A 24505-nucleotide genomic window follows, 5' to 3' on the forward strand; every position below is an offset into this window, starting at 1 on the left:
GCAGATGGTGTAGTTATGATGATCATGCCAACCAACCAAACCTGTGTGTGTTTCACCAGAAACTCCAGAAAGCCAAAGAGCTTCACTGCGCCCTCTAGAGGCAGCAGTGCAGTGTGACGCCTGCAGAGCCTCACTGTGACTCACACACTTACTCACAGCCTAGTGTGTGATGAAGGCCCAGGCTTCATGTTTGCGTTCTGACCCCAGTGTTTCAGAGCGGGGACACTCACAGACCAGTCCTGCTCAGATCTCCTCTTACACCTGATGCACTGAGAGCGAGCGAGCGTTTGGCTGGATGTGAACATGTGCCGCAGATCTCGAGGAGGTATTTTCCTGAACGCAGGTTACAGGCCTTCATCTTCCTGTCTCCGAGTGAGTGAGAGTCAGTGAATCATACATGACTGAATAAGTGTTTTCCTACCTTTGCTTCCGCCGATGAGTAATGCGCTCACACTCTCCGCTCTGCTGTATTCTCAGAGTTTGGCTGAAGCTCATGAGCGATTGCGAGGGAATTCGGCCCTCAGCGGAGGCACTTATTCGGACACACGGCATATTTGCGGGGTTTGGGTAAATATTGCGCTGGATGCTGAGAAAACACAGGAGTTTGATCTGTTTTCAGCATGACTTGCTGTGGTGATGTGGTAATGTGGTCACGTTGGTGGCTCTGGGAAGAATCCGCCGACTCTCCCGCCTCCACAAGGCTCTCCTGGCGGGAAACGCGCGAACGCCCACAGACGCATGACGAGGAGAAAAACAAATACACTTAACCAGATAAAGTTCACTGGAGTTCTAACAACACGCACACCAAAAATACACAACATTGAATAAATTAAACAGACTTCCCAATACTTCCCAGTATATACTGTATATATATATATGCACACACACACACACACACACACAAACACAAACAATATTATCACAATACCATCCAAAAGTGATGCTGGTAACACTTTACAATAAGGTTCATTAGTTCACATTAGTTAACTACATTAGTTAACATGAACTAAGAATGAACAATACTTCAGCATTTATTAATCTTACTTCATGTTAATTTCAGCATTTACTAATGCATTATTAAAATCACGGGTTGTACTTGTTAACATTAGTTAATGCACTGTGAACTAACATGAACTAACACTGAACAACTGTATTTTTATTAACTAACTCTAACAAAGATTAATAAATAGTGTAATAAATGTATTGTTCGTTGTTTGTTCATGTTAGTTAATACATTATCTAATGTTAACAAATGACACCTTATTATAAAGTGTTACCGTGATGCTTTATAAAAACTTTAGTTTAACTTTAGAGAGAAAATTGGGGTTTAAATAATTGTAACCCAGAAACTGGTAGTATATTTCACAAATAATTACAAAGAAATGTCAAGTTACTCATTTAATTAAGCGTGAAATTGTATTTTCAGTCAACAAAACTTAACAAAGTTCACTGGTTTAAAGTTCCCAACACACACTCACACACACACAGACACACACACACTCACACTCACACACACACACACACACACACACACACACACACACAAACACAAAGTGGTGTTGTAGAAACTATTTTCACTCAGAATTTGTTAGTAAATTTCACACATAAAGAAACTGTAATTAACACATTTAATTAAACGTGAATTTAGAAAGATCAAAAAAGTCAAATATACTCCAATGATCATATCGTGTCGTAATGTTGTTGTCGTTTAGACACGTTTGATTGATTGTTGATCGTTTAATGTGTATCAGTCGTATTGAGTAGTGTGGGCAATCAGGTGTAATGATGTAACGCTCGCTGTCAGTGAGAGAAAGCGCCGTGAAGTCTCTCTTTCCGGTTCTGCGCTCGTCTGTGCGCACATCGGCGCTCTCCTTCGTCTTTCTGTGTGTCCAGTGCGCGAGCGCACACACACACACACACACACACACACACTCCCCCGCGCGCTGTCTCATTCACCGGTGCGCGCGATCCACGCGGGGTGGAGGGGTTTATAGGAGTCTCTCTTTCCGGTTCTGCGCTCGTCTGTGCGCACATCGGCGCTCTCCTTCGTCTTTCTGTGTGTCCAGTGCGCGAGCGCACACACACACACACACACACACACACTCCCCCGCGCGCTGTCTCATTCACCGGTGCGCGCGATCCACGCAGGGTGGAGGGGTTTATAAGGCAGCGCGAGGAGGCCACACGCCACTCCGACTCAAACACTTCAGACCACAAGCAGCAAGACTCCGAAGCCGAGAGTACAAGTACCAACCGCGCCAGGAGAAAAAGCATTTCGTTCTTTGCCCGTTATTCGCTCGCTCGCTTTCGCTGGAATACAGAAGCAGCAGAAGCAGCATTAGAAGAGGTTGGTAGTAAACTCTCTGGAGTTTGGTCAGAGTCGCTTTGTGCCGTTGCGCTTGTGGAAGTGAAGTGCACCGAGACTTGGACATCCAGCCCGGGACGTCTGGACGCGTTGTGACCCGTTCCCGCATCCCAGCATTCCCGCGGAAGACTTTGAGACTCTCGGATGGAGAGCGCTTGTTAGACACGCTAGAGTACCTCAGTAACAGGTAACAGAAGCTGCCGTTTGTTTTTATGCACATGTGATCGAGGATGGTTTGCAAACTTGGTTTGGTCAGTGGTGCTTAACCACCTGATGATGTGCGGTGCGAGGCTGGATGGAGGTCTGCATGCATGGATGGTTCCGAAGAAACGCTCTTGAAAGCCGCTTAACTTGTGTCGCTGTCCGCGGTCCTGAAACGCTCTCGACACCCGCTTCTTTAAGATGTTGCTGTGTTGTGCTATTTGTCTTGTATTTAGTTTGTATGTGTCTTTAGTGAAAAGAAGATCGTTTGCCAGTGTATGTGAAATCTTGCACACGTCTTATCGTATGAACAGAAGATCATTTAATGTTTATGCTTATTTAAGCACGATACACTCAAATGCTTAGTGAGTAAAGTATTGACGCAATGCACGAATTTCTACATGCTTTTAGTTCACTTTAGTTGCTTTTAGCATCTGCACCTTATGTTCTAACTGCAACGCATTTTATAATCAGCCAGTATTCATGCACTCTGCATGCTGTGTTTACTTGAAAAGTTGTTGCGCACTCATAATTTTGCTCCTCTTTTCAGAGTTTGGCTGATAATGTCTGCAGCGTGTGCAGCGCAGTCATTTGTTTGCACATAGCGAGAAATTAATTTATTTCTTATCTGATCGCATCTCACTGCAAACAGCTCGATTGCTGATTTTGCTGCAATGCATGGTTTAACTCATTTGGCATGTAGATTAAAAAAAATGTGTTTTTGCAAAGTATTCCTCCTGCAGGTGCATGACATTAATGAGTGTTGTTTGTCAAAGAGTGTGTGTTTGGTCATGCACACAGCGATGGGGTGTTTGTGTTATTGTTCTGACAGCACTAGACACACATTGAGATGTCTCAGCAGCAGATCTGAGCTCACAGATGGCTCTGCGTGTGTTTGGCAGAGACGAGTGTGTCTCAGACTTTCCCAGGATTAAAAACAAAGTGTCTGTGTTTGTTTAGATCAGATGCAATCTAACATTCATCCCAGGATCAGACCAGCCAGAGGACATCAGGGGTTAATGAGCGTGCTGGCTTCACTTGCACGGATTCACATAAACTCTGTGCAACTGTCTCTCTCTCCGTCTCGGTCTGTCTGTCTCTTTCTCACACACTTCCTGCTGACTGTACTTCAGCTCTTTCGAAAATCAGCTGTTTCCATAACTACAGATGTAATGTGTAATTTCAGCCCCCTATTTGGGGGTATAAAAAGAGGTTGAGTGGCAGAGCTGAAGTACTCTCATTTTCTGTAGAGCTGATCATTCCCGGTTTTTCAAACTCAATGGAGTGCAGAAAATTAGACATGAGCTGCATTAGTGATGTAACTGAAGACAGCCAACAGAGCAGAGCAACAATTTATCTTATTTTATGCAACTGTTGAGCTTTAGTTTTTCAGTCTCACACTATTAGTTCAGAAAGAGGAAGGTGATGATGAAGATAAGGGGACATTGGTTCTCTGAAAAGGACCTCTCACAGCTGCTCTCTCTCTCTCTTTCATCTTGCTCCTGAATGAGCGTCTTTGAGCGAAAGAGAGCGAGGAGCCAGAAAACAAGGCAAGTTCTATAATAGAGCGAGGGACTGTGCTTGGAAAGAGAGGGGTGCAGCTTATAATGCACAAAGATGCTCCACACGTTTCTCGAGCACCTGTAGCTATGGCAACACTCAGACTTTGAAAGTTCCACAATCGCTGCATTCTGTCACGGAGGGGGCATGTGTTCCTGCAGAAATATCCTGCTTTTTCGCTGTGAGAATCTTTCCAGCGCTGAACTTTCGTGGGTGAGAGCTGAGTCTTCGTGGACGTCAGTTTGACGCAATCGGCTCTGCCACGTGTGAAAGCGTGGGCAGGAGAGAACGAGAGAGCGATGCGGAGAGAGATTCCTGTGAAGGGCGCTGTAATTATAGTCTGAGTGTAATGGCAGCGCATGCATTAGCGGCAGTACTCTGACAGGGCTCATTCGAATGCAAACTAATGCTAATGGAGGGTACAGCTCTCGACTATAGATATGATTTAGATGGCAGACCTGTTCAAGTATGATAATTACAATGACTGTCGTGCTATGATTGACACGTGCTAACTCTGAGTCCCTTCTGTTTCTTGTTTTCCCACAGATATGTCCCCTTCAATCTAGTGAAGAATCAAACCCTCCATCCGCATTTATCGAAGTGAACACATCAAACCCCTGCCAGATCAAAGAAGCCCAGTTAACTCCTATCAAAGGGTCCACCTGTCCTCCTGAAGCGAGAACATGGAGCGGCGGTTCGTCTCATTGGCGCTGTGCGTTTGCATGTGCGTGATGTTCGCCCCGGGCATCTCCACTCCCTCCGGGCCAGCATCTGCCACCTGTGCCACCCTGGAGCAAAGCCGCTTCTTCGGTGTGTTCTCCTCTAAGACCGCCCTGTCGTCAGCGCCGTGCTCCTGGACCCTGCAGAACCCCGATCCTCGCCGCTACACCGTCTTCATGAAGATCACCAAGCCTACCGAGTCCTGCACCCCACGACAGATCCAGACCTTCCAGTTCGACTCGTTCCTGGAGACCTCTCGCACATACCTGGGCATGGAGAGCTTCGACGAGGTGGTCCGACTGTGTGACGCTTCCTCCGCGGTGGCCTACCTGGAGTCCAGCAAACAGTTCCTGCAGGTGCGGAAGGTAATGCCACGTCTGGGTGCGGAACCCATGGAGGAAGACGAAGGCAACGATGAAGGCAGCCAGTTCAACGCCGAGTTTCTGGTCGTGGGGAAGAGGAACCCAAGCATGCCAGCCTGCGAGATGCTGTGTCAATGGCTGGAAGACTGCCTGGCCACCAGCACCCATAGAAACCCCTGCGGCATCATGATGACCCCCTGCCAGTGCTGGGAGCCTCCCAAAAGGAGGACCGGTGGCTGCTACAGGGGCGGAGTCTACACCGAGAAGTGCTCGCCTACCGTTAGAGACAGCAACCGCGACGCCGAGATCATGAGTAAGTCAAGTCACCATTATTTATATAGCACTTTTTACAATGCAGATTGTGCCAAAGCAGCTTTACAGTATTAAACAGGGAAATAGTGTGTCGAAATAGTGTTCCATTCTCCTCTGGCCAGACAAGACCAGCAGTTTATTTCTAGGCTGCAACAAAGTCAGATTGTGCAGAGGACTCATCTGGTTCCCGTGGTCTCCCGATGGCCGTCTAGGTGCCCTCGTACGGAGGCTCGGAGTGCAGAGGAGAATGGCAAGAAACCAGCAACTGCTTCCTCAGAGACTGCCCAGGTACATTATTCCTCTTCAAATGCTTGCTAATGCATGAATATGCTCCCTAAATGGTTCTGCACAAGTGTTTTTTATGAAAGATACTCAAGTGTGTTGTCGCCCTCTAGTGGACGGGAGATGGCTGTTGTGGAGCTCATGGGGCAGTTGCAGCAAATCCTGCGGTGGAGGCCATCAGCTCAGACAGAGAGTGTGTGAAGGACCTTTCTTTGGTGGAGAGCCATGCATCGGAGATAAATCAGAACTGAGAAACTGCAACGAGAAGCGGTGCCCAGGTGAGAGCTCAAACCAAATGTTTTACTTAATTACTGCACCAGTTTTGAGGCAGCTTCTTTAAGGGCTTATAAAAATGTGTCTGACAGAACCTCACGAGATCTGCGGGGAGGAGAACTACGGCAGTGTGGTGTGGAAGAAAACGCCCGCGGGCGACACGGCTGCTGTGACCTGCCCTTCTGATGCCACAGGTACTGATCTGAGATCTCAGTCATCCGGTGCTCTGCTTTCTGTGTCGAATGTGGGTCACGGCCTGATTTTAACTCTTTCCCCACCAGCGTTTTTGAAAAAAAGTTGCCAGCATTTTTGATGATTTTCACTCAAATTTCATGGCTCCCAGAATATTTTGTTGTATGAATATCTGAACATGCAGTACACCAAAATAAAGAACATACCATCTACTTAAAAAAAAAAAGTTTATTCTAGCTTCAAGCATTCTCTTTTATCAACACTTGAATGTAGGTAGGTTTCATTAAAAAAAAGCAACAAAGAAAGAAAATCAATTTTTTTTATCAAATACTACATCTGGATCATATTCAGTAATATTATCAAAGCAAAGCTGCAGTAAATGGCTTCCATCAGTACTCCCAAAGCTTCACAGGCCTTTACCACTCTACCACTCTCTAACATTAGGCAGTTTTCATTTATATGCAGTTTAGTGTTGATGATCACATTATTTTTCATATGCATATGCATACATATGAGATCGCTGGTTTCTGCGTCTTCCTGGTTTGTGTTTTTGATCGAGTGATTCTAGACTCATTCAGTCAAGTCACCTTTATTTGTATAGCGCATTATACAATACAGATTGTGTCAAAGCAGCTTTACAGTGTCAACAGGAAAATAGTTTGTCAGTAATGCAAGAGGACAAGAACAAAGAGGCATTTTTCCAGCTAAAGTCAATTCATTGATGACTCAGGATTCAGGAGATGCAGCACCCCCGAGTGTATAACAGTGAGAACACAGAAACTCTGAAAATTCAGAGTTTGGCAGGGAAAGAGTTAATGAAAGAGACAGTGCTTCCCTCCAGATTGCATTAACCCTGCTCTCCCTGACTCCTGCAGGCCTGATCCTGCGCAGATGCACTCTGGACGCCGTAGGTCTGGCTTTCTGGGAGAACCCCACTCACATCAAATGTATCTCCAAGGAATTCCAGGACATCCAGACCCTGGTAAGCTCCATCTTCTCATACTTCATGTTGGCATAAAGGCTTGAGGACTGGATTCTCAAGCGTCCTTCTCCTTCCAGATGCATGGTCACGTGACTCGGTCTCAGAGCGGTCAGCTGGTGGACGGTGTGTCTGAGGTGCTGTCTAAAGTGAGGATGGTGTCGACTGACAATATGAAGTACAGCGGCGACCTGCTGGCTGTGATGGAGGTCCTGAGGAACAGCACGGAGATCTTCAGAGGCTCAAAGATGAGCCTGAGCAATGCAGATGTGGAGGTACGCAAAACCACAGCGCGCAACGATGATGGAAAATAAGTGTATGTGAGAGAAACACTGATCTAATAACATTGATTTGTTTGACCCACAGAATTACGCTCACACCATCAGTAACTTACTTCATACCAAAAAAGAGAAATAAAGAAGCAGAGAATTCGAGCGCACCCACATGGCAATCTGCAACAGCAGACACCGCCGACACACACACGTCAGCTAACGAATCAGTCATCAGACCATTCAGAGGAAGAACTGAGAGATTCTCTGCGTGTTTTTAGAACATGTTGTTTTAGTACTATTTATACACTATTATAGTATTTATGAATAATTTCAATTAGCTTTTTTATATTTTCAGTTTCTGTTTTAATTAGAGATTGTAGTAACTGTATGTGCTATTGTCAGTTTAATTAGTTTTTGTTTGTTTATTTTAATATTTACATCTATATCAGTATATGTATGTCTATCTATATCAGTGCTGTTTTGCTCTGCTGCAGATGGGCGCAAACATCAAGGAATTCTTCAGTCTGATCGAGAGCTTCATTGACATGATCGGACGTCAGATGAGAGATTTCCAGGACATCTATGAGGTCACCGACAATCTTGGTGAGTGTGAAAGGGGTCAGGAGTACGAGGCAGCAGGTGGATGTGTGAGCGTGTGTTTCTGACTCTGGTTTCTGACCGTCTCTTCAGAGCTCAGCGTCCAGAAGCGTCCGCGTACCATGACCTCTGACGTGACCTTCCCCCTGAAGGGCTGGCGAGGGATGATCGACTGGGTGCGCAACTCAGAAGAGAAAGTCACAGTGTCCCGCAGCGCTCTGAGTCTAGACGTGCCAGGTACACACACACACTCACACACACACACACACTCACACACACAGATGCACACACACACAGATGCACACGCACACACACACACACACACACACACAGACACTCACACTCACACACACACACAGACACATACACTCACACACTTTCGGACGTGTGTTTCCTGAGTATTGAGACTAATGCGGCTCTGAATGTGTGTGTAGATGCTGAGCAGAGCACTGGGTTTGTCACCGGGATCGTTCTCTACAGAAATCTGGCTCCCATCCTGTCCTTCCAGAGGTACAAGAGCTCAAACATTGCTTGCATTCTGCTGACAAACTTCATATGAATGTCCTGATGAAACTCAAACTTGTGACCCTGCAGCACAAAAGCAGTGTTAAGTCGCTGGGGGATATTTGTAGCAATAGCCAACAATATATTGTATGGGTCAAAAGTATTGATTTTTCTTTTATGTCAAAAATCATTAGGATATTAAGTAAAGATCATGTTCCATGAAGATATTTTGTAAATTTCCTACCGTACATATATCAAAACTTAATTTTTGATTAGTAATATGCATTGCTAAGAGCTTCATTTGAACAACTTTAAAGATGATTTTCTCAATATTTATATATTTGTGCACCCTCAGATTCCAGATTTTCAAATATTGTCCTTTCCTAACAAACCATACATCAATGGAAAGCTTATTTATTCAGCTTTCAGATGATGTAGCGTGTGTGTGTGTGTGTGTGTGTGTGTGTGTGTGTGTGTGTGTGTGTGTGTGTGTGTGTGTGTGTGCAGTTAAAGACTATGTAGGAAGTGACATATGACACAGATCAAACTCCCCCTAACCAGACCTTTCACGCCCGTCTCTCTCTCTCTCTCTCTCTATCTGCAGGGCACTGTGAACGAGACCTGCATCGCCTGGGACGAGAGCGAGAGGTGGGTGGAACACTTGTGATTCTGTGTGTGTGTGTGTGTGTGTGTGTGTGTGTGTATGTGTTATCGCAGCTCTAAAGGTCACACACTCTCTCCTGCCCTCGGTACAGTGTGTCATCTCCACACCTCCCTGACAACCACTAATCATATGCAAATGAGTCTCTGCCCCCTTACACACACATCACTTATGACCTCATGAATATTCACAGAACATTCAAAACCTTCAATGGCTCTTTTCAGCATCCACTGCCCACACACACTCACACACACACACACACACACACACACACACACATTTCTGAACAAAGATGGGAACCCTGTTCTCTTTTTTTAAATCAAAGCATTCAGATCTCTGAACTCCATCCATCTATTAGTATCAAAAATTAATATTTGGATATTTTACAAATGTTCATTCAAACAATATTCTATTAGTGTATTTACAGGGAATTTTCTCAGAATGTTCTGGCAAGATTTTCTCAAAATTATGAACAAACGTTCTTCCAGTAACATTATTAGAGTTTGTTCGAAGGTAGTTCAGTCTTTAATATTGTTCTCAGAAATGTTTATACATTGTTCATGGAACATTTTTCTGAAATATTTTATTATTTTTTATATTATATTTTTTTTAAACACTCTTATATGCTACTTGTTTCAGAGAACATTTAAAAGTAAAGTTTACATAAGGTTTGCAGAATGATAAAATTGAACATTCCCTTAATGTTCCCTTTCATGGGAACTTCGAACTGCGTCCTCTAGGTTTCCCCATAGCGACCCCTAGAGGACGCAGTGTCTCGTTCCCTACTCAGGGAACTCACACACTCTACTAATACTAATAGTAATACTAACTATACTAACACAAATAATACACAAAATCTGACAGAAAGGAAAGTAAATAAATAAAAGGCCAGTAATGCCACTAAAAATAATCAAAATGACATTATGCATGATTTATGCATGAGGAATAATTTACTGTCTTTCAGACTAAGATTTCTTTTTTTGTGCAGTTATTTAATGAAAGAACCTTTCAGTTCTTAAAAGAAGCATCTTTTCTTTAGTCTGATTTTAATAAACAGAAGAACCTTTTTCCAATACAAAGAACCTTTATTTTTATTATAAAATCAAAGAAGCATTTGGACAAGATACCATGATAGAAATACGTGCAGTTGCATGTGAAAAACACAACAACTGAGAGCATCACTGTACTGTGGTCTGGAGTGTGTGCGTGTGTGTGCGTGTCTGTGAGTCTGGATGAGCTGAGTGTGTGTGTGCGGGGTTTATTTGACAGTGTATCTAACTCTTATGTGTGTGTAGCGCGTCTCTGCTCGGCTCCTGGTCCGCGCGCGGCTGCAGATCGGTGGCGCGCGACTCCAGCACCGCATGCGTGTGTGACGGACTGTCCACCTTCGCCGTGATCGCAAGACCGAACCCCGATCCGGTAAGAGTCCGATCATCACCGGACTGTCTCTCTCTCTCTGTCTGTGTGTGTGTGTGTGTGTGTGTGTGTGTGTGTGTGTGTGTGTGTGTGTAAATGAAGCGATGCTGCCGTTAACCGAAGAGTGTTTATCACAGCCTCGTTCATCATCGATCATCGGGTGATCGGATCTGATCGTCTTTTAGCGTGAGTTCAATCTTTATCTATCGACGGATTGATTGATAGCTAATAGAGATGATGCGGTGTTGTGAATCTGATGATCGATGATGGATCCGATTCTTTTCATGCACGTATTTGTTCGGTGCTTTAATGCGTTCGTGTGATCGTTGTTTTTGATCTTTTTGGTGCAGAAGCAGTTGCCAAGACAACCGCATCCGCAGCCCCGCGCTGTAATTATCAGCATCAGAGGGGAAAAACAGCCCTGCACTGCAACGCGACGCGTCCAAACACAACGCCTCCGTTTATAATCACATACGCTGTTTGGATGTGTCGCGTCGCGCAGTGCAAGCGGGTTTAAAAGACCTGTTACATGCCTTCAGTGTGTGTGTGTGTGTGTGTGTGTGTGTGTGTGTGTGTGTCTTTTGAGAGGAAATATGATGGTGCGTTTCATTCTGCAAGGGCAAATGAAGGTGGAAAGCAGCGCATAATATAACACACTCACAATGTGGTGTGTGAAGTGTGTTACACTAATAATTTCAGAGGTGAAAATTGTCGACCTGCAGGACACACACACACACACACACACCTGTCGTCGTTTAACTGTGCTAAAGTGGAGCAGCAGTGAAGGAATGTGGAGCGTCTCTCTCACCTTCTCGTCTCCTTCACATCAGCTGCCCTGTTTCTTCCAGTCATTCCATCCAGAGGGAGCTGTGTGTGTGTGTGTGTGTGCATTGACACTAATGCTACCGTGTTTCTTCACAGAACATGGATAAGTCTCTGTTGCCGTCGGTTACGATGATTGTGGGATGCGGAGTGTCGTCCCTCACCCTCCTCCTCCTCCTCATCATCTACGTCTCTGTGTGGAAGTAAGAAACTTATCATAATGCTTGATTTACTGCTTGATTGATATGATTAATTTAATTGATGTGTGGTTTATTAATTGGTTGCATCAAAAAGGTTGCATTGCAAATGTTTTGACGTCATGAACCCATAAATGAGATGTTCACTACCTAACTGTGTATTTTTACATTTATACGTTAAAATAAGTCTAGAAGTATGTGTATTTTGGTTGCACTTTAAGAACGTTTACAGTATTAACTAGCTGCATATTGCTAGCATATTGGCTGATTATTAGTACTTATAAAGCATTTGAATTTGACCTTAAAATAAAGTGTGACCAAAACATAAAATATTATGAACTAAAAAGCCATTAATCTCATCATTAAAGACCAGAATAATACTACAATTGTGTCAAATTCTGTATTGTATCTATTTTGTTAGAATAATTTGGTTTTATTTCTATCTATTTCCATACTAAAATATTTAAATATGGATATATATCTCTAAACTTTTTCTCAGACCCCAATCTGAAAACCCCTGGTTTGGTGATTGAATTTTATTAATTGTTTTTTTTCTCTCTTCTTCTCAGGTACATCCGTTCTGAGCGCTCAGTGATCCTGATCAACTTCTGTCTGTCAATCATCTGCTCCAACGCCCTCATTCTGATCAGTCAGACACAAGCACGCAACAAGGTATAAACCCGAGCCTGAAGCTGACCGTTTGCAGCACACATCAGCTCCGATGACCAACGGCTCACCTCTCGTTCCGTCTGTCTCTCGCAGGTTATGTGTGCCTTGGTGGCAGCGTTCCTGCATTTCTTCTTCCTGTCCTCGTTCTGTTGGGTTCTGACAGAGGCGTGGCAGTCCTATATGGCCGTCACGGGCCGCCTGCGTAACCGCATCATCCGCAAACGCTTCTTGTGTCTGGGATGGGGTGAGTGTGCGCGCTGCTGTTGACAGTGTTGGGGGTAACGCATTATAAGTAACGCGAGTTACTTAATCCGGTTACTTTTTTAAGTAACTAGTAAAGTAACACATTTTATTTTAGAAGGAAATATCTGAGTTACTTTTCAAATAAGTTACTTTGTTTCCATGTATTGAGTGAGAGTTCTGGTGTTGCCGTGGTGACAGAAATCAGGAGTAAGTGCAGAGCGTTGTGTGTGAACATGATCTTACTGTAGTTCTAGACTAAATATCAACATGTGTTTACTCAAAAACAGATTCAGCGTTCCTCAAAATCAATAAAAACAGTCAAATGCAAACTCAGCATATACAGACCTGTAATAATTAAATATGTTAAATAAGACAAATATAATTTATGTATTTAATCCCATTTTATTAACTAATGTCTTTGCTACTGACCTTCGATGATCCAATTCAACCATACTAATAAGCAAAAGAGACACATTTGTGTTTTATTTGTGTTATTGCTGAATAGCGTTGAAATTTCTTCTCCTGCGTCTTATTCTTCATGTGATTAGTTTGAGCTGAGCCCTCTATTGTACAGATGTGAATTTACATTTCCTTCAGCCTGAGGCGCATTCATTTCACCTTTGGATGAAAGGGCTTTTACATTTGTAAAAGAAGAACTTTTAATATTAAAAACAAACAAGCAAGCCCCGCCCAGATTTAAAAAGTAACTAAGTAACATAATTAGTTACTTTTTTAGGGAGGAACGCAATATTGTAATACATTACTTCTTTCCCCAACACTGGTTGTTAATTCTGGAGAGTGTCGCTTGACTTGTGTGATGGGATGTTTAACTCTCTCTGGATTCTCTCTCAGGTCTGCCCGCTTTAGTCGTCGCCATTTCGGTCGGCTTCACCAAAGCCAAAGGTTACGGCACCGTCAACTAGTGAGTATTTCCCATCTTGTTTCCCATCTTTCTCTTTCCATCTGTGTCTTTGTGAGTTTAACACTGGTGTTTCTTCTTCTTTCTGCGCAGCTGTTGGTTGTCTCTTGAAGGCGGACTCTTGTACTCATTTGTGGGTCCGGCTGCTGCTGTCGTTCTGGTGAGGAGCCGCTCTTGGACACTGCATGATCGACAGCATGTGCAGTGTTGAGCCTTCACTGACGTCTCTTTGTGTGTTTTCAGGTCAACATGGTGATTGGAATTCTGGTTTTCAACAAGCTTGTGTCCAAGGACGGCATCACAGATGTTAAGCTGAAAGAGAGGGCTGGGTAAGAAATACTGTACACACCCAATTAAACGCCAGTCACATTGAAGAGTGTGGAGCAAGTTGTATTAAATGCACTGTCCTGCAGGGCGTCGCTGTGGAGCTCCTGTGTGGTTCTCCCTCTTCTCGCGCTGACGTGGATGTCTGCCGTGTTGGCCATCACGGACCGCCGCTCCGCACTGTTCCAGATCCTCTTCGCTGTCTTCGATTCTCTGGAGGGATTCATCATTGTCATGGTGCACTGCATCCTGCGCAGAGAGGTCAGTACATTCACAATCGAAGCACGTGTGCGTTTAACGTGTCTTTGAGTGTGCTAGAGCTCATAAATGTGTGTTTTTCAGGTTCAAGATGCGGTGAAATGCCGTGTGGTGGACCGCAAAGATGACGGGAATGGCGATTCTGGCAGCTCCCTGCAGAACGGCCACACGCAGCTCGTGGTGAGTCTAAATGCAAGTATTCTCATGCATTTTACATTTTAACAACGGCATTTATAAATCAAATTTATTTTTTCCTGTGTGCAGTCTGACTTTGAGAAGGACGCCGACTCAAACCGACCAGGTGAGCATATAAACAAAAGATCGCCGCATTCATATTACCATAGAGCGGAGGTGTCCAAACCTGTTCCTGGAGAGTTTAGCTACAACCATAATTAAATACAGCTGAATCAGCTAATCAAGGTTTTCAGGATTACTAGAAACTAGAAGCTAAACTATGCAGGACATTGGCCCTCCAGGAGCAGGATTGGACACCCCTGCCATTAGGCATTAAATTTGACGTGTTCTTATGTTTAGTAATAAGAAACTAGAGGGGCTTATCCAAGGCTTATCCATGCCTCATGATCTGACCTGCCTCTTTGCCTCCCTTCAGGTGGAATGAAGAGCTCCTCCGAGGAGAAGATGCCCCCTCCACAGATGCCCCTGCCCCTCGGCCCAAACTTCCACACCCTTCCATCCAACCCCAGCAGAAAGAGCCACATTCCCCCCGTCCCCGAGTACTCCAGCCACACGCTCACCCTGCGGAGAGAGAAAGGTCACGGAGTCGACCTGTCCTGTGGCAAACCTGTGTACGTGTGTGACAGTGAGCTCTTCAAGCAGCTGGATGTCGATCTGGCCCTCGCTCAGGCCGAGAGCGTCTGTTCGGATGGCAGCGGTTATGTGCTCCTGCCCAACACCACCTCCACCCTTCGTGCCAAACCCAAGGATGACTCCAGCCGCTCCAGCAAATACAACATCAGCACCGAGCTCCCGCAGGCCCGTCTCATGCATCTGAGCGGAACCTTCGCCGAACCACAAGCTGCCTACGCCGTCAAGACTCTCCCCGCCGACCGCGTCAGTGTATCGTATTCAGAGCGAGACTCGCCCATTCAGAACATCCACAACATCTCCAGCGAGAGTCACATGACCAGCAGTCTGGGCGACACCTTCGACTCCATGAACTCCATGATGTCCAAGAGCGAAACCATCTCCACCTTGTCCATGAGTTCTTTGGAAGTCAGCGAGGGGGTAAGAAACGACATTTACTCTTTGTTGAACGCTGCATCTGATGAATTACGCAATGTATGTGATACTAAAGTTTGCTGTCGCTCTTTCTGTTTAACTCTCACAGAGGCAGAAATCTCGTTACGCAGAACTGGATTTTGAGGTAATTACAGTTTTCCACTGTAGAGATACATGAATTTAAATCAATAACAGTGCAGCGTTAACCGTTCCCTTCTCTATCATGTAGAAAATCATGCACACACGGAAACGCCATCAGAACATGTTCCAGGACCACAATAGGAAGATGCATCACGCTGAGAAGGACAGGGAGTCACCGGCATCCGACAGCAAGGTGAGCCGCCAAACTAGACGCTCATGTGTGGAACTGATCAGAGCAGCCATAATTTATCATCCCCGCTTACTCTCGTTGTTCGGTCTTTAGAGTAATGCTCTCTTCTCTCTACAGTCCGTCAGATGGAGCGTTTCCTCCGCTGGAAGCGACAAGACAAACCACAGCGTAAGTGTCTCGATCTTTCGACTGCATGTGAAGGACGTTTTCTCATTCCCAACTGCAGGGTCTCTAACTCTGTTCCCGATGTGTCTTTCCAGGATAAGCAGCAGGGAGCAATGGATCGGTCCTGGGAGAGCATGAGCAGGTCACAGGTGTCTCCTCCTGCCTGGGTCCGGAAGGACATGGAGCCGCTGCAGGCGTCTCCTCCGGATCTCCAGGGCGTGGAATGGGAGAAGGCCGGAGCGACCATCCCTCTGGTGGGCCAAGATATCATCGACCTGCAGACAGAGGTGTGAGGGCACAGCGTTTAACCCTGAACACCTCGGTCTGCTTTTGATTTGGGAAAGAGAGCGGAAATGAAGGGATGAGCATGCAGAGGGCAGAAGGTAGAGAAGAACCCGAGAGGGGAGCGCTGTACCCGTCTGTCATTTGAATATGTGTCTCTCCGGCTTCAGAAGTAGCTCTCAGCTCAAGATGACACTGACCTCAGTCATTAGAAGGTGTCTGAACAGGGAGAAAGGTTTTCCGAACTCCATGCGAGGAGAGATTCCTGGTTGGTTCATCGAGAGCTCTTCCCAACACGCTTCCATCTGGTCCAGGAGGTGGTGTGGACGCCCGCCTGTGCCCTTTCATTTTTCCGCAATTCCGTTTTGGAATGGGAGAATCTTCCCACAGGAGGGTCGAACGCTTTCTTGGCTGCTCGAGATTGGCCCTTTGCGGCCCCTTCCAGAGCGTTCTCTTCGGTCAAGAGGACGACGTCTCCCTTGAGCCTCTAGGGGTTGCTAGCTGTGCCAAATGGACACAGATGAACTGCCGTCGCTGTGGTCTTTGTTTTTAGCGCTTTGCGTGAAGCATTTCTGGACGCTTCCATCAAACTTTGGGGAAATAATTGTACTGAAAACTTGACTATAAAGAGCTGAGCATTTACTTTCAATGATTCCTCTGTTGTTATTGTAACAAGTTATTATTATGAATGTTATTTCTTTGTTCTTATGATCATGTTATGATTTTGATGATCATGTTTCTCCTCTTGTCTTCATACCTGTGTTCATCGAGGTTTATTTTTAAGTACTGTATGAAACCGTCTGTTCATTCCCGAAACAGCAGCAGGACGAACTATCCCAGCATGAGCAGCTGATACTCTCAGCATTCTGGGTAATGTAGTTGGAGCAGCAGTGACTGTGTAGCCTTGGACTCTTTGAGGACGAGCTGTTGTTTCCTCCTCCACTCCATTGGATCAGACCACTGTGTTCCCTCCATTCCCACCAGCGGCTCTTTCTACGGCCTTTTGAACGAAGCCCCAGCACACGTTATGGGCTCCTGCCCACCTGTGAACTTCCGCAGTGCCGGCGGGAGATATTCGCAGTGCAGTATTTATGCCAAACAATAGACTGGCATCAGTGCAATATGAGGACAGATGCTTGATGCCCAAGCAGGACTGACATTAGAATCTTGGCAAGATTTTGTTAACCATTTTCAGAGTTTTATATCATCTTTATAGAGCATTTAGAAACCTTTATGACAACACTGTTCACGGACTATATTAGCTATTAAACGAGAAGGACAAAACAAGACGTTGTGTCTTGCTGCTAAAAGAATGTTCAGGAAAGAAAAATATGATATAGTAATAGCCTAGAGATATATCTGACTGTGCTTCAGGAAAATGCCCTAGAGTTTTTTACTTGATTCCTCCATATTGTTGAGACACTGAACCCTCGGTCGTCTGTACGGTCTCTTGTTTTATGAACCTGTTTGTCTCTGTGTGTATGCCGATATCCTTCCTCGCGTCTCTACGTTCATTTGAGGTTCCCGATGTCTGTCTGAATCTCCAGCACCAGAGTCTCTGTGTATTTCACTTCCCCTTGTGATTGTACAGTTTTAAGAACAATAGGCGAAGGTGTCTCGTTTCTAATAAAATAAAAGAACTAAACATTACAGTGTCTGTTCTTTACTTTCCTGAATGAAAATCATGTGTGCACTACTAGCAGCACCAAACAGAGCTGAAAATTAATAACTGTTGGGTTTCCTGAACACTCCCCCTCCACCTGTCATTGGTCAGTCAAACATTTCAGTCCCGCCCCAAACTCACATGATTGGTCGAGTCAGAAGTTGAGATACTGGGCATCTGAAACAAACAGATCAATGTTCTGATAGCATCAAACTACCATTGACTGACTCTGAACATGAAACTGACACCCCAAACGACACATACTACAGCTTTAATGACAGTAGTTTAGGGAAAATAAGTAAAATGTCTTGTTTTCTTGCCTAATGTCTTTTTATGAGTAAATTTAAATTATCATCATCAATATCAAAATAGTTTCCAATTATTTTCCCTAAAAGGCCTGTTTCCATTTGGTCTATTTATGTGCAAAACTTTACACAGTAGCAGAATAAAACAAATGACTAACCTATCTATAATTTGGTCATTAGCATTAGGCTCTTTCTTTCAGGAAATGAGTCTGTTTGGACACAGCAGACATATTCAGCTTATTACAGATAAAACAAAATTTCCTTTGTTTACAGGATCTCTATTAATATAAGATAATGAAACCCGACCTGAACTGCTGGACATCGTCAAGACTCATTACGTCAATCGCATTTAATGATAAAACAGGCTAAGGTGTTCTGAGTGGTTGCTATGCAATTGCTAGGGCGTTCTGAGTAGTTGGTATTGCTAGAGTGTTCTTGTTGCATGCTATAGTTGCTAAGGTGTTCTAAGTGGTTGCTATGCAGTTGCTAGGGTGTTCTGAGTGGTTGCTATATGTTTGCCAGGCAGAAGGCAGAAATAAAGATACACCATATGAATGATTACAGAATTTTCATTTTCATTCATGAAGTATTCCTGTAATGATAGTGAAGTGATTATGATTATGAAGGTTTTGATGATGATGGTGATCTATTCTTCTCATCTATCACCCTCTCCATATGCTTCCCCTCACCGCTCATTTTCGTCCCTTTGTTTGAGTCAAAGCTCATGTGTGTCATGCATTTAGTCAGTGGCATTTAGAGTGCGACCCATAATGCACTGCGTCTGCTCTCATGTCGGAGAGGGCTGGATGTAAATGCCGAATGCTCTCGGTGCGACGGGAGTAATTGTTTGCAGGGCTGTTATTTCATTCCTCATGATGGTATGAATGTGCCACTCAAAGCTTTGTGTGGGTTTTTGTTTTGTTTCTCTCAAGCCAAGAGAAGGTAATTGCACTGTTGAATATTGTGAGTCACATGATGGCGCTGGCGTGAATGAGAAAGTGGGCGCTCGGGAATTACAGCTGCGCTCCTGCGTCACGGCGAAATGCCAGTGGACTTGAGAGTGCAGTTCAGCTCCGCGGGGAACAGCTCTCAGCATCTGGGGACTCAACCCAAACTACTCAAGCTCACTGTGGTCTGTTAGAGTGCTGTTCTTTCACACACTTCAGCTGATAAAGAACACTACCCTCATATTCATCTATGTTCAGTTAGTGCTGTTCTTTAAGTCACTCATCACTAGTACTAGAGCTGCTAGTCATGTGCTGAAACTTTGAGCAGTAAAGATTCAGTTCAGCATGTGTATCAGAACACCCTAGCAACAACATGCCAGTCATCCACAACACCCTAGCAACCACAGAGCAACTACTCGGAACACCCTAGTAACAACATGCCAAACACCCTAGCAACCACAGAGCAACTGCTCAGACGGAACACCCTAGCAACAACATGCCAAACACCCTAGCAACCACAGAACAACTACTCAAAACACCCTAGCAACATCTCAACTGTACACAACACCCTAGCAACTACAGAGCAACCATTCAGAACACTCTAGCAACAACACGCCAAGCATCCACAACACCCTAGCAACCACTCAGAACACACTAGAAACAACATGCCAATCATCCAAAACACCCTAGCAACCACAGAGCAACTACTCAAAACATCTTAGCAACATATCAACTATACATAACACCCTAGCAACCACAGCGCAACTACTCGGAGCACCCTAGCAACAACACGCCAGTCATCCACAACACCCTAGCAACCACTCAGAACACACTAGAAACAACATGCCAATCATCCAAAACACCCTAGCAACCACAGAGCAACTACTCAAAACATCTTAGCAACATATCAACTATACATAACACCCTAGCAACCACAGCGCAACTACTCGGAGCACCCTAGCAACAACACGCCAGTCATCCACAACACCCTAGCAACCACTCAGAACACACTAGAAACAACATGCCAATCATCCACAATACCCTAGCAACCACAGAACAACTACTCAGAACACCCTAGCAACATATCAACTATACACAACACCCTAGCAACCACAGAGCAACTACTCGGAACACCCTAGCAACAACATACCAAACATCCACAACACCCTAGCAACCACAGAGCAACTACTCAGTCGGAACACCCTAGCAACAACATGCCAAACACCCTAGCAACCACAGAACAACTACTCAAAACACCCTAGCAACATCTCAACTGTACACAACACCCTAGCAACTACAGAGCAACCATTCAGAACACTCTAGCAACAACACGCCAAGCATCCACAACACCCTAGCAACCACTCAGAACACACTAGAAACAACATGCCAATCATCCAAAACACCCTAGCAACCACAGAGCAACTACTCAAAACATCTTAGCAACATATCAACTATACATAACACCCTAGCAACCACAGCGCAACTACTCGGAGCACCCTAGCAACAACACGCCAGTCATCCACAACACCCTAGCAACCACTCAGAACACACTAGAAACAACATGCCAATCATCCACAATACCCTAGCAACCACAGAACAACTACTCAGAACACCCTAGCAACATATCAACTATACACAACACCCTAGCAACCACAGTGCAACTATTCAAAACTCCCTAGCAACAACATGCCAAACATCCACAACACCCTAGCAAACATAGAACAACTACTCTGAACACCCTAGCAACAACCACCAGTCATCCACAACACCCTAGAAACCACTCGGAACACCCTAGAAACAGCATACCAATCATCCACAATACCCTAGTAACCACAGAGCAACTACTCACAACACCCTAGCAACATATCAACTATACACAACACCCTAGCAACCACAGAGAAACTATTCAGAACACCCTATCAACAACATGCCAAACATCCACAACACCCTAACAACCACAGAGCAACTGCTCAGAACACGCTAGCAACAACATGTCAATGATCCACAACACCCTAGAAACCACTCGGAACACCCTAGAAACAGCATACCAATCATCCACAATACCCTAGTAACCACAGATCAACTACTCACAACACCCTAGCAACCACAGAGAAACTATTCAGAACACCCTATCAACAACATGCCAAACATCCACAACACCCTAGCAACCACAGAGCAACTGCTCAGAACATGCTAGCAACAACATGTCAATCATCCAAAACACCCTAGCAACCACAGAGCAACTACTCAGAACACCCTAGCAACATATCAACTATACACAACACCCTAGCAACCACAGAGCAACTACTCGGAACACCCTAGTAACAACATGCCAAACACCCTAGCAACCACAGAGCAACTGCTCAGAACAACCTTGCAAAATGTCAACTATACACAACACCCTAGCAACCACAGAGCAACTCCTCGGAACACCCTAGCAACATATCAACTATACACAACACCCTAGCAACCACAGAGCAACTACTCAAAACACCCTAGCAACAACACGCCAATTATCCACAACACCCTAGCAACCACAGAGCAACTCTTTGGAACACCCTAGCAACATTTCAACTATGCACAACACCCTAGCAACCACATAGCAACTGCATAGCCACTACTCGGGACACCCTAGCAACCACCAGAACACTCTAGCAGCAGTGTAGTAACCACAAAGAATACTCTTGACCAGGAGCGGCTCTAGGGTGAGTGGATATCCGGGGCTTGGCCCAGAGACATCCATGCATGTGTCAGAATACACGGGATATACTTCAAATCAAATATGTTTAAAAGTTACATTGGCCAAGTGGCTTTAGTATTTGAAAGAGCCAAGTATAATTAAACACGCAGGCTCTATACACATTTTTAAGGAGCTTTTGTATATGCATTTATACTGCACTTACAAATTGCATAAATAATGTTATGAGATTAATGTTTTAAATATACAATTTGGAATATAGAAATATTAAATAGAATAATACCTTTAAAATATTAAACTAAAATTGCCAGTAGGTGGCAGCAAGCCACTGTCTTAATGAGTTGTAGAGTCATTTATTCAACGAAATGCCGCTGTGTGTCGCTGCAGAAACGTACAACTTTGTTTGGAACCATTTTCGTTAGGGAAATGGGGTAAAATAGACAATATTGTCTCTACAATTTAATTCACTTAATATTAACTTCTTGTTTGTTGAATTGTTGCCCTGACACTAAGAAAAGTCTGCCACAGACCGTGCAAACCAAACCGTTCATATAATCGCTCTAAATGCATGTGTGTGTTCTACAGGAAGGCTGCACTACTATGATTAAAAATCTATATTTGTTGTTTCACAGTGACAGTGCACAGTAACTAATACCCCATTTGACAGATCGGTATTATAGCAATAATTATACAGTAAGTTACAGATAGGCAGTGTTGGGAAGGTTACTTTGGAAATGTAATAGGTTGCAGATTACAAGTTACCCTACTTTAAATGTAATAAGTAGTGTAACTTTTCAATTACTTTATTCAAGTAATTAAAATTGATTACATTTGATTACTTTTTGATTACTTTTCTAAATTTCTAATGTTTTCAACTGTTAATCATTTTCAGACATGTAAACCAGGCAGGGTTAAACTTACAATGTAACTAGTTACTCCCCAACACTGCAGGTAGGCCATTGGGCGTTTTTTTTTTTTTTATCCACAAGTTTCCTACGCCCCATGAGGCCTTGCGTCAAAAGTGGGAGTATCTTCCAGTTCGAAGTAAACAAGCGGGACGTGACACAGTGCGTTCCAAACGGGATATATCGCCCTCTGAAGGGCACTTTGGAGTGAAAGCAATCATGGCCGCCATGTTGAAGGGTCGTTACAAACCGAAGTGCTCAAAACTGGCCTCTTCAAAGGGCCCTTCGGAAGGATTTCGAAGGGTACAACTGATGGACACTTCGGGCTCCCATGATCCTTTGCGTCACACCCTGCGTTCCATTCGGAAGGGCTCATCCCTATGCCCTAATCCCTTAAAAGGGTTTACCCTCCGGAGTGAGAGCTTCGAAGTGATTAGGGCATAGGGATGTTTTGGCACTAGAGAGAGTGCTAAAGCTACCCATAGTCGTATTTTTAATGGAAAAATTCTAAGAAATTATGATTCTTTCTACATGTGATGTAGACCTAAACTGTCTGTGACTGCAAATAAACAGAATCAGACGCGACTGATTAAGTAGGCTATGTGTGAATACTCTAGACAACTCCATAGCAACCACTCAGAACACCATAGCAACTACTCAGGACACCCTAGCAACAACATAACCACCAAAAACACCCTAGCAACCACCAGACAACCTAGCAACAACACAGCAAACACCAAGAATACTCTAGACAACTGCATAGTAACTACGCGGAACATCTTAGCAACAGCATAGCAACCACATAGCAACTTCTCAGAACAACATAACAACTGCATAGCAACTACTCAGAACACGCTAGCAACAATATAGCAACTACTAAGAACACCCAGGCAACAACATAAATGCCAAGAACACCTTAGAAACGGCATAGCAACTTCTCTGAATACCTTAGAAACTGCATAGCAACTACTCAGAACACCCAAACAACATAGCAACCACCAACAATACTCTAGACAATTGCATAGCAACCACTCAGAACCACTCAGTGCTGGAGCTGGAACCCTCTCTCTCCTCAGGTGTGGAACTGTCCTCTCCAGCCATCGTCACCATGGCAACATAAAGCACCCAGCCTCTTCTCTGCAGCCGGTTACTATGGTAACATGATGGGCCTCAGGAGCATCGACTGGTTCGGTGGCTCTCAGCTACTGCTGTTCATCATCTCAGCTGATCATGTGTGTGTGTGTGTGAGAGAGAGAGAGAGAGCGAGGTCAGTCAGTCAGAATGGTCACTATCTCGACCGTCAGATTTCTCAGATGTTGCTCTTTTATAACTCTCTAGAGCAGTGGTCACCAACCTTTTTAGGCCCAAGATCCCTGACCTCGGCCTTTCTGAAATTGGCGACCACTGCTCTAGAGTCTTAACTTTATTCCTAACGGTGCTCAGATGTTCCTCCACAGACTCCTCGGAAGGAATAAAACTAGAGTCTAGAGCTGAAGAATGAACGTGGAGCAGCTCAGATCCTCTCATGAGCTCACGTCACAGTTTGAGATATTGTTGAGATCTCTTCTGGAACTCTATCGGGAGAAAACCAGCTCACAGGGAAAGCTCTGCAGGGTTCTCTCAAAGTTATGAACAAACGCTTTTCCACTAACATTCATAGAACGTTCATTCAATGATACTGTACTCAACACTGGCGGGGGTAACGAATTACAAGTAACGCGAGTTACGTAATCAGGTTACTTTTTTCAAGTAACTAGTAAAGTAATGTATTACTTTTTAATTTACAAGAGAATATCTGAGTTACTTTTTCAAATAAGTAACGCAAGTTACTTTTTTCCCCAA

General features: G+C 44.4%; 1 protein-coding gene across 1 annotated transcript; it reads left to right on the forward strand.

The window, feature by feature from the left end:
* Nucleotides 1-2150: 2150 nt before the first annotated feature.
* LOC107703079 (brain-specific angiogenesis inhibitor 1-like) lies at nucleotides 2151-17687 on the forward strand. The gene is made up of 27 exons (XM_016505600.1): nucleotides 2151-2552; nucleotides 4673-5521; nucleotides 5749-5808; nucleotides 5916-6080; nucleotides 6168-6269; nucleotides 7143-7249; nucleotides 7327-7521; nucleotides 7613-7639; nucleotides 8013-8121; nucleotides 8209-8352; nucleotides 8550-8625; nucleotides 9181-9267; nucleotides 10576-10699; nucleotides 11618-11721; nucleotides 12285-12387; nucleotides 12478-12628; nucleotides 13480-13549; nucleotides 13640-13706; nucleotides 13790-13875; nucleotides 13960-14131; nucleotides 14213-14308; nucleotides 14393-14429; nucleotides 14739-15373; nucleotides 15477-15512; nucleotides 15597-15701; nucleotides 15816-15866; nucleotides 15959-17687. Exons 2-27 carry the CDS (start codon nucleotides 4810-4812, stop codon nucleotides 16154-16156), a joined length of 3819 nt encoding a protein of 1272 aa, XP_016361086.1. The 5' UTR covers nucleotides 2151-2552; nucleotides 4673-4809; the 3' UTR covers nucleotides 16157-17687.
* Nucleotides 17688-24505: the final 6818 nt, after the last annotated feature.

This window comes from Sinocyclocheilus anshuiensis, unplaced genomic scaffold (genome assembly GCF_001515605.1).
Source record: "Sinocyclocheilus anshuiensis isolate Anshui unplaced genomic scaffold, SAMN03320099.WGS_v1.1 scaffold1829, whole genome shotgun sequence".
Lineage (NCBI taxonomy): Eukaryota > Metazoa > Chordata > Actinopteri > Cypriniformes > Cyprinidae > Sinocyclocheilus > Sinocyclocheilus anshuiensis.

Coding starts and splice junctions, on each gene's coding strand:
- LOC107703079 (XM_016505600.1), top strand. CDS start 4,810: ATGGAGCGGCGGTTCGTCTCATTGGCGCTGTGCGTTTGCATGTGCGTG. Junction 7,640..8,012: donor CTCACACCATCAGTAACTTA/CTTCATACCAAA, acceptor GCTCTGCTGCAG/ATGGGCGCAAACATCAAGGA. Junction 8,626..9,180: donor CCCATCCTGTCCTTCCAGAG/GTACAAGAGCTC, acceptor CCCCCTAACCAG/ACCTTTCACGCCCGTCTCTC.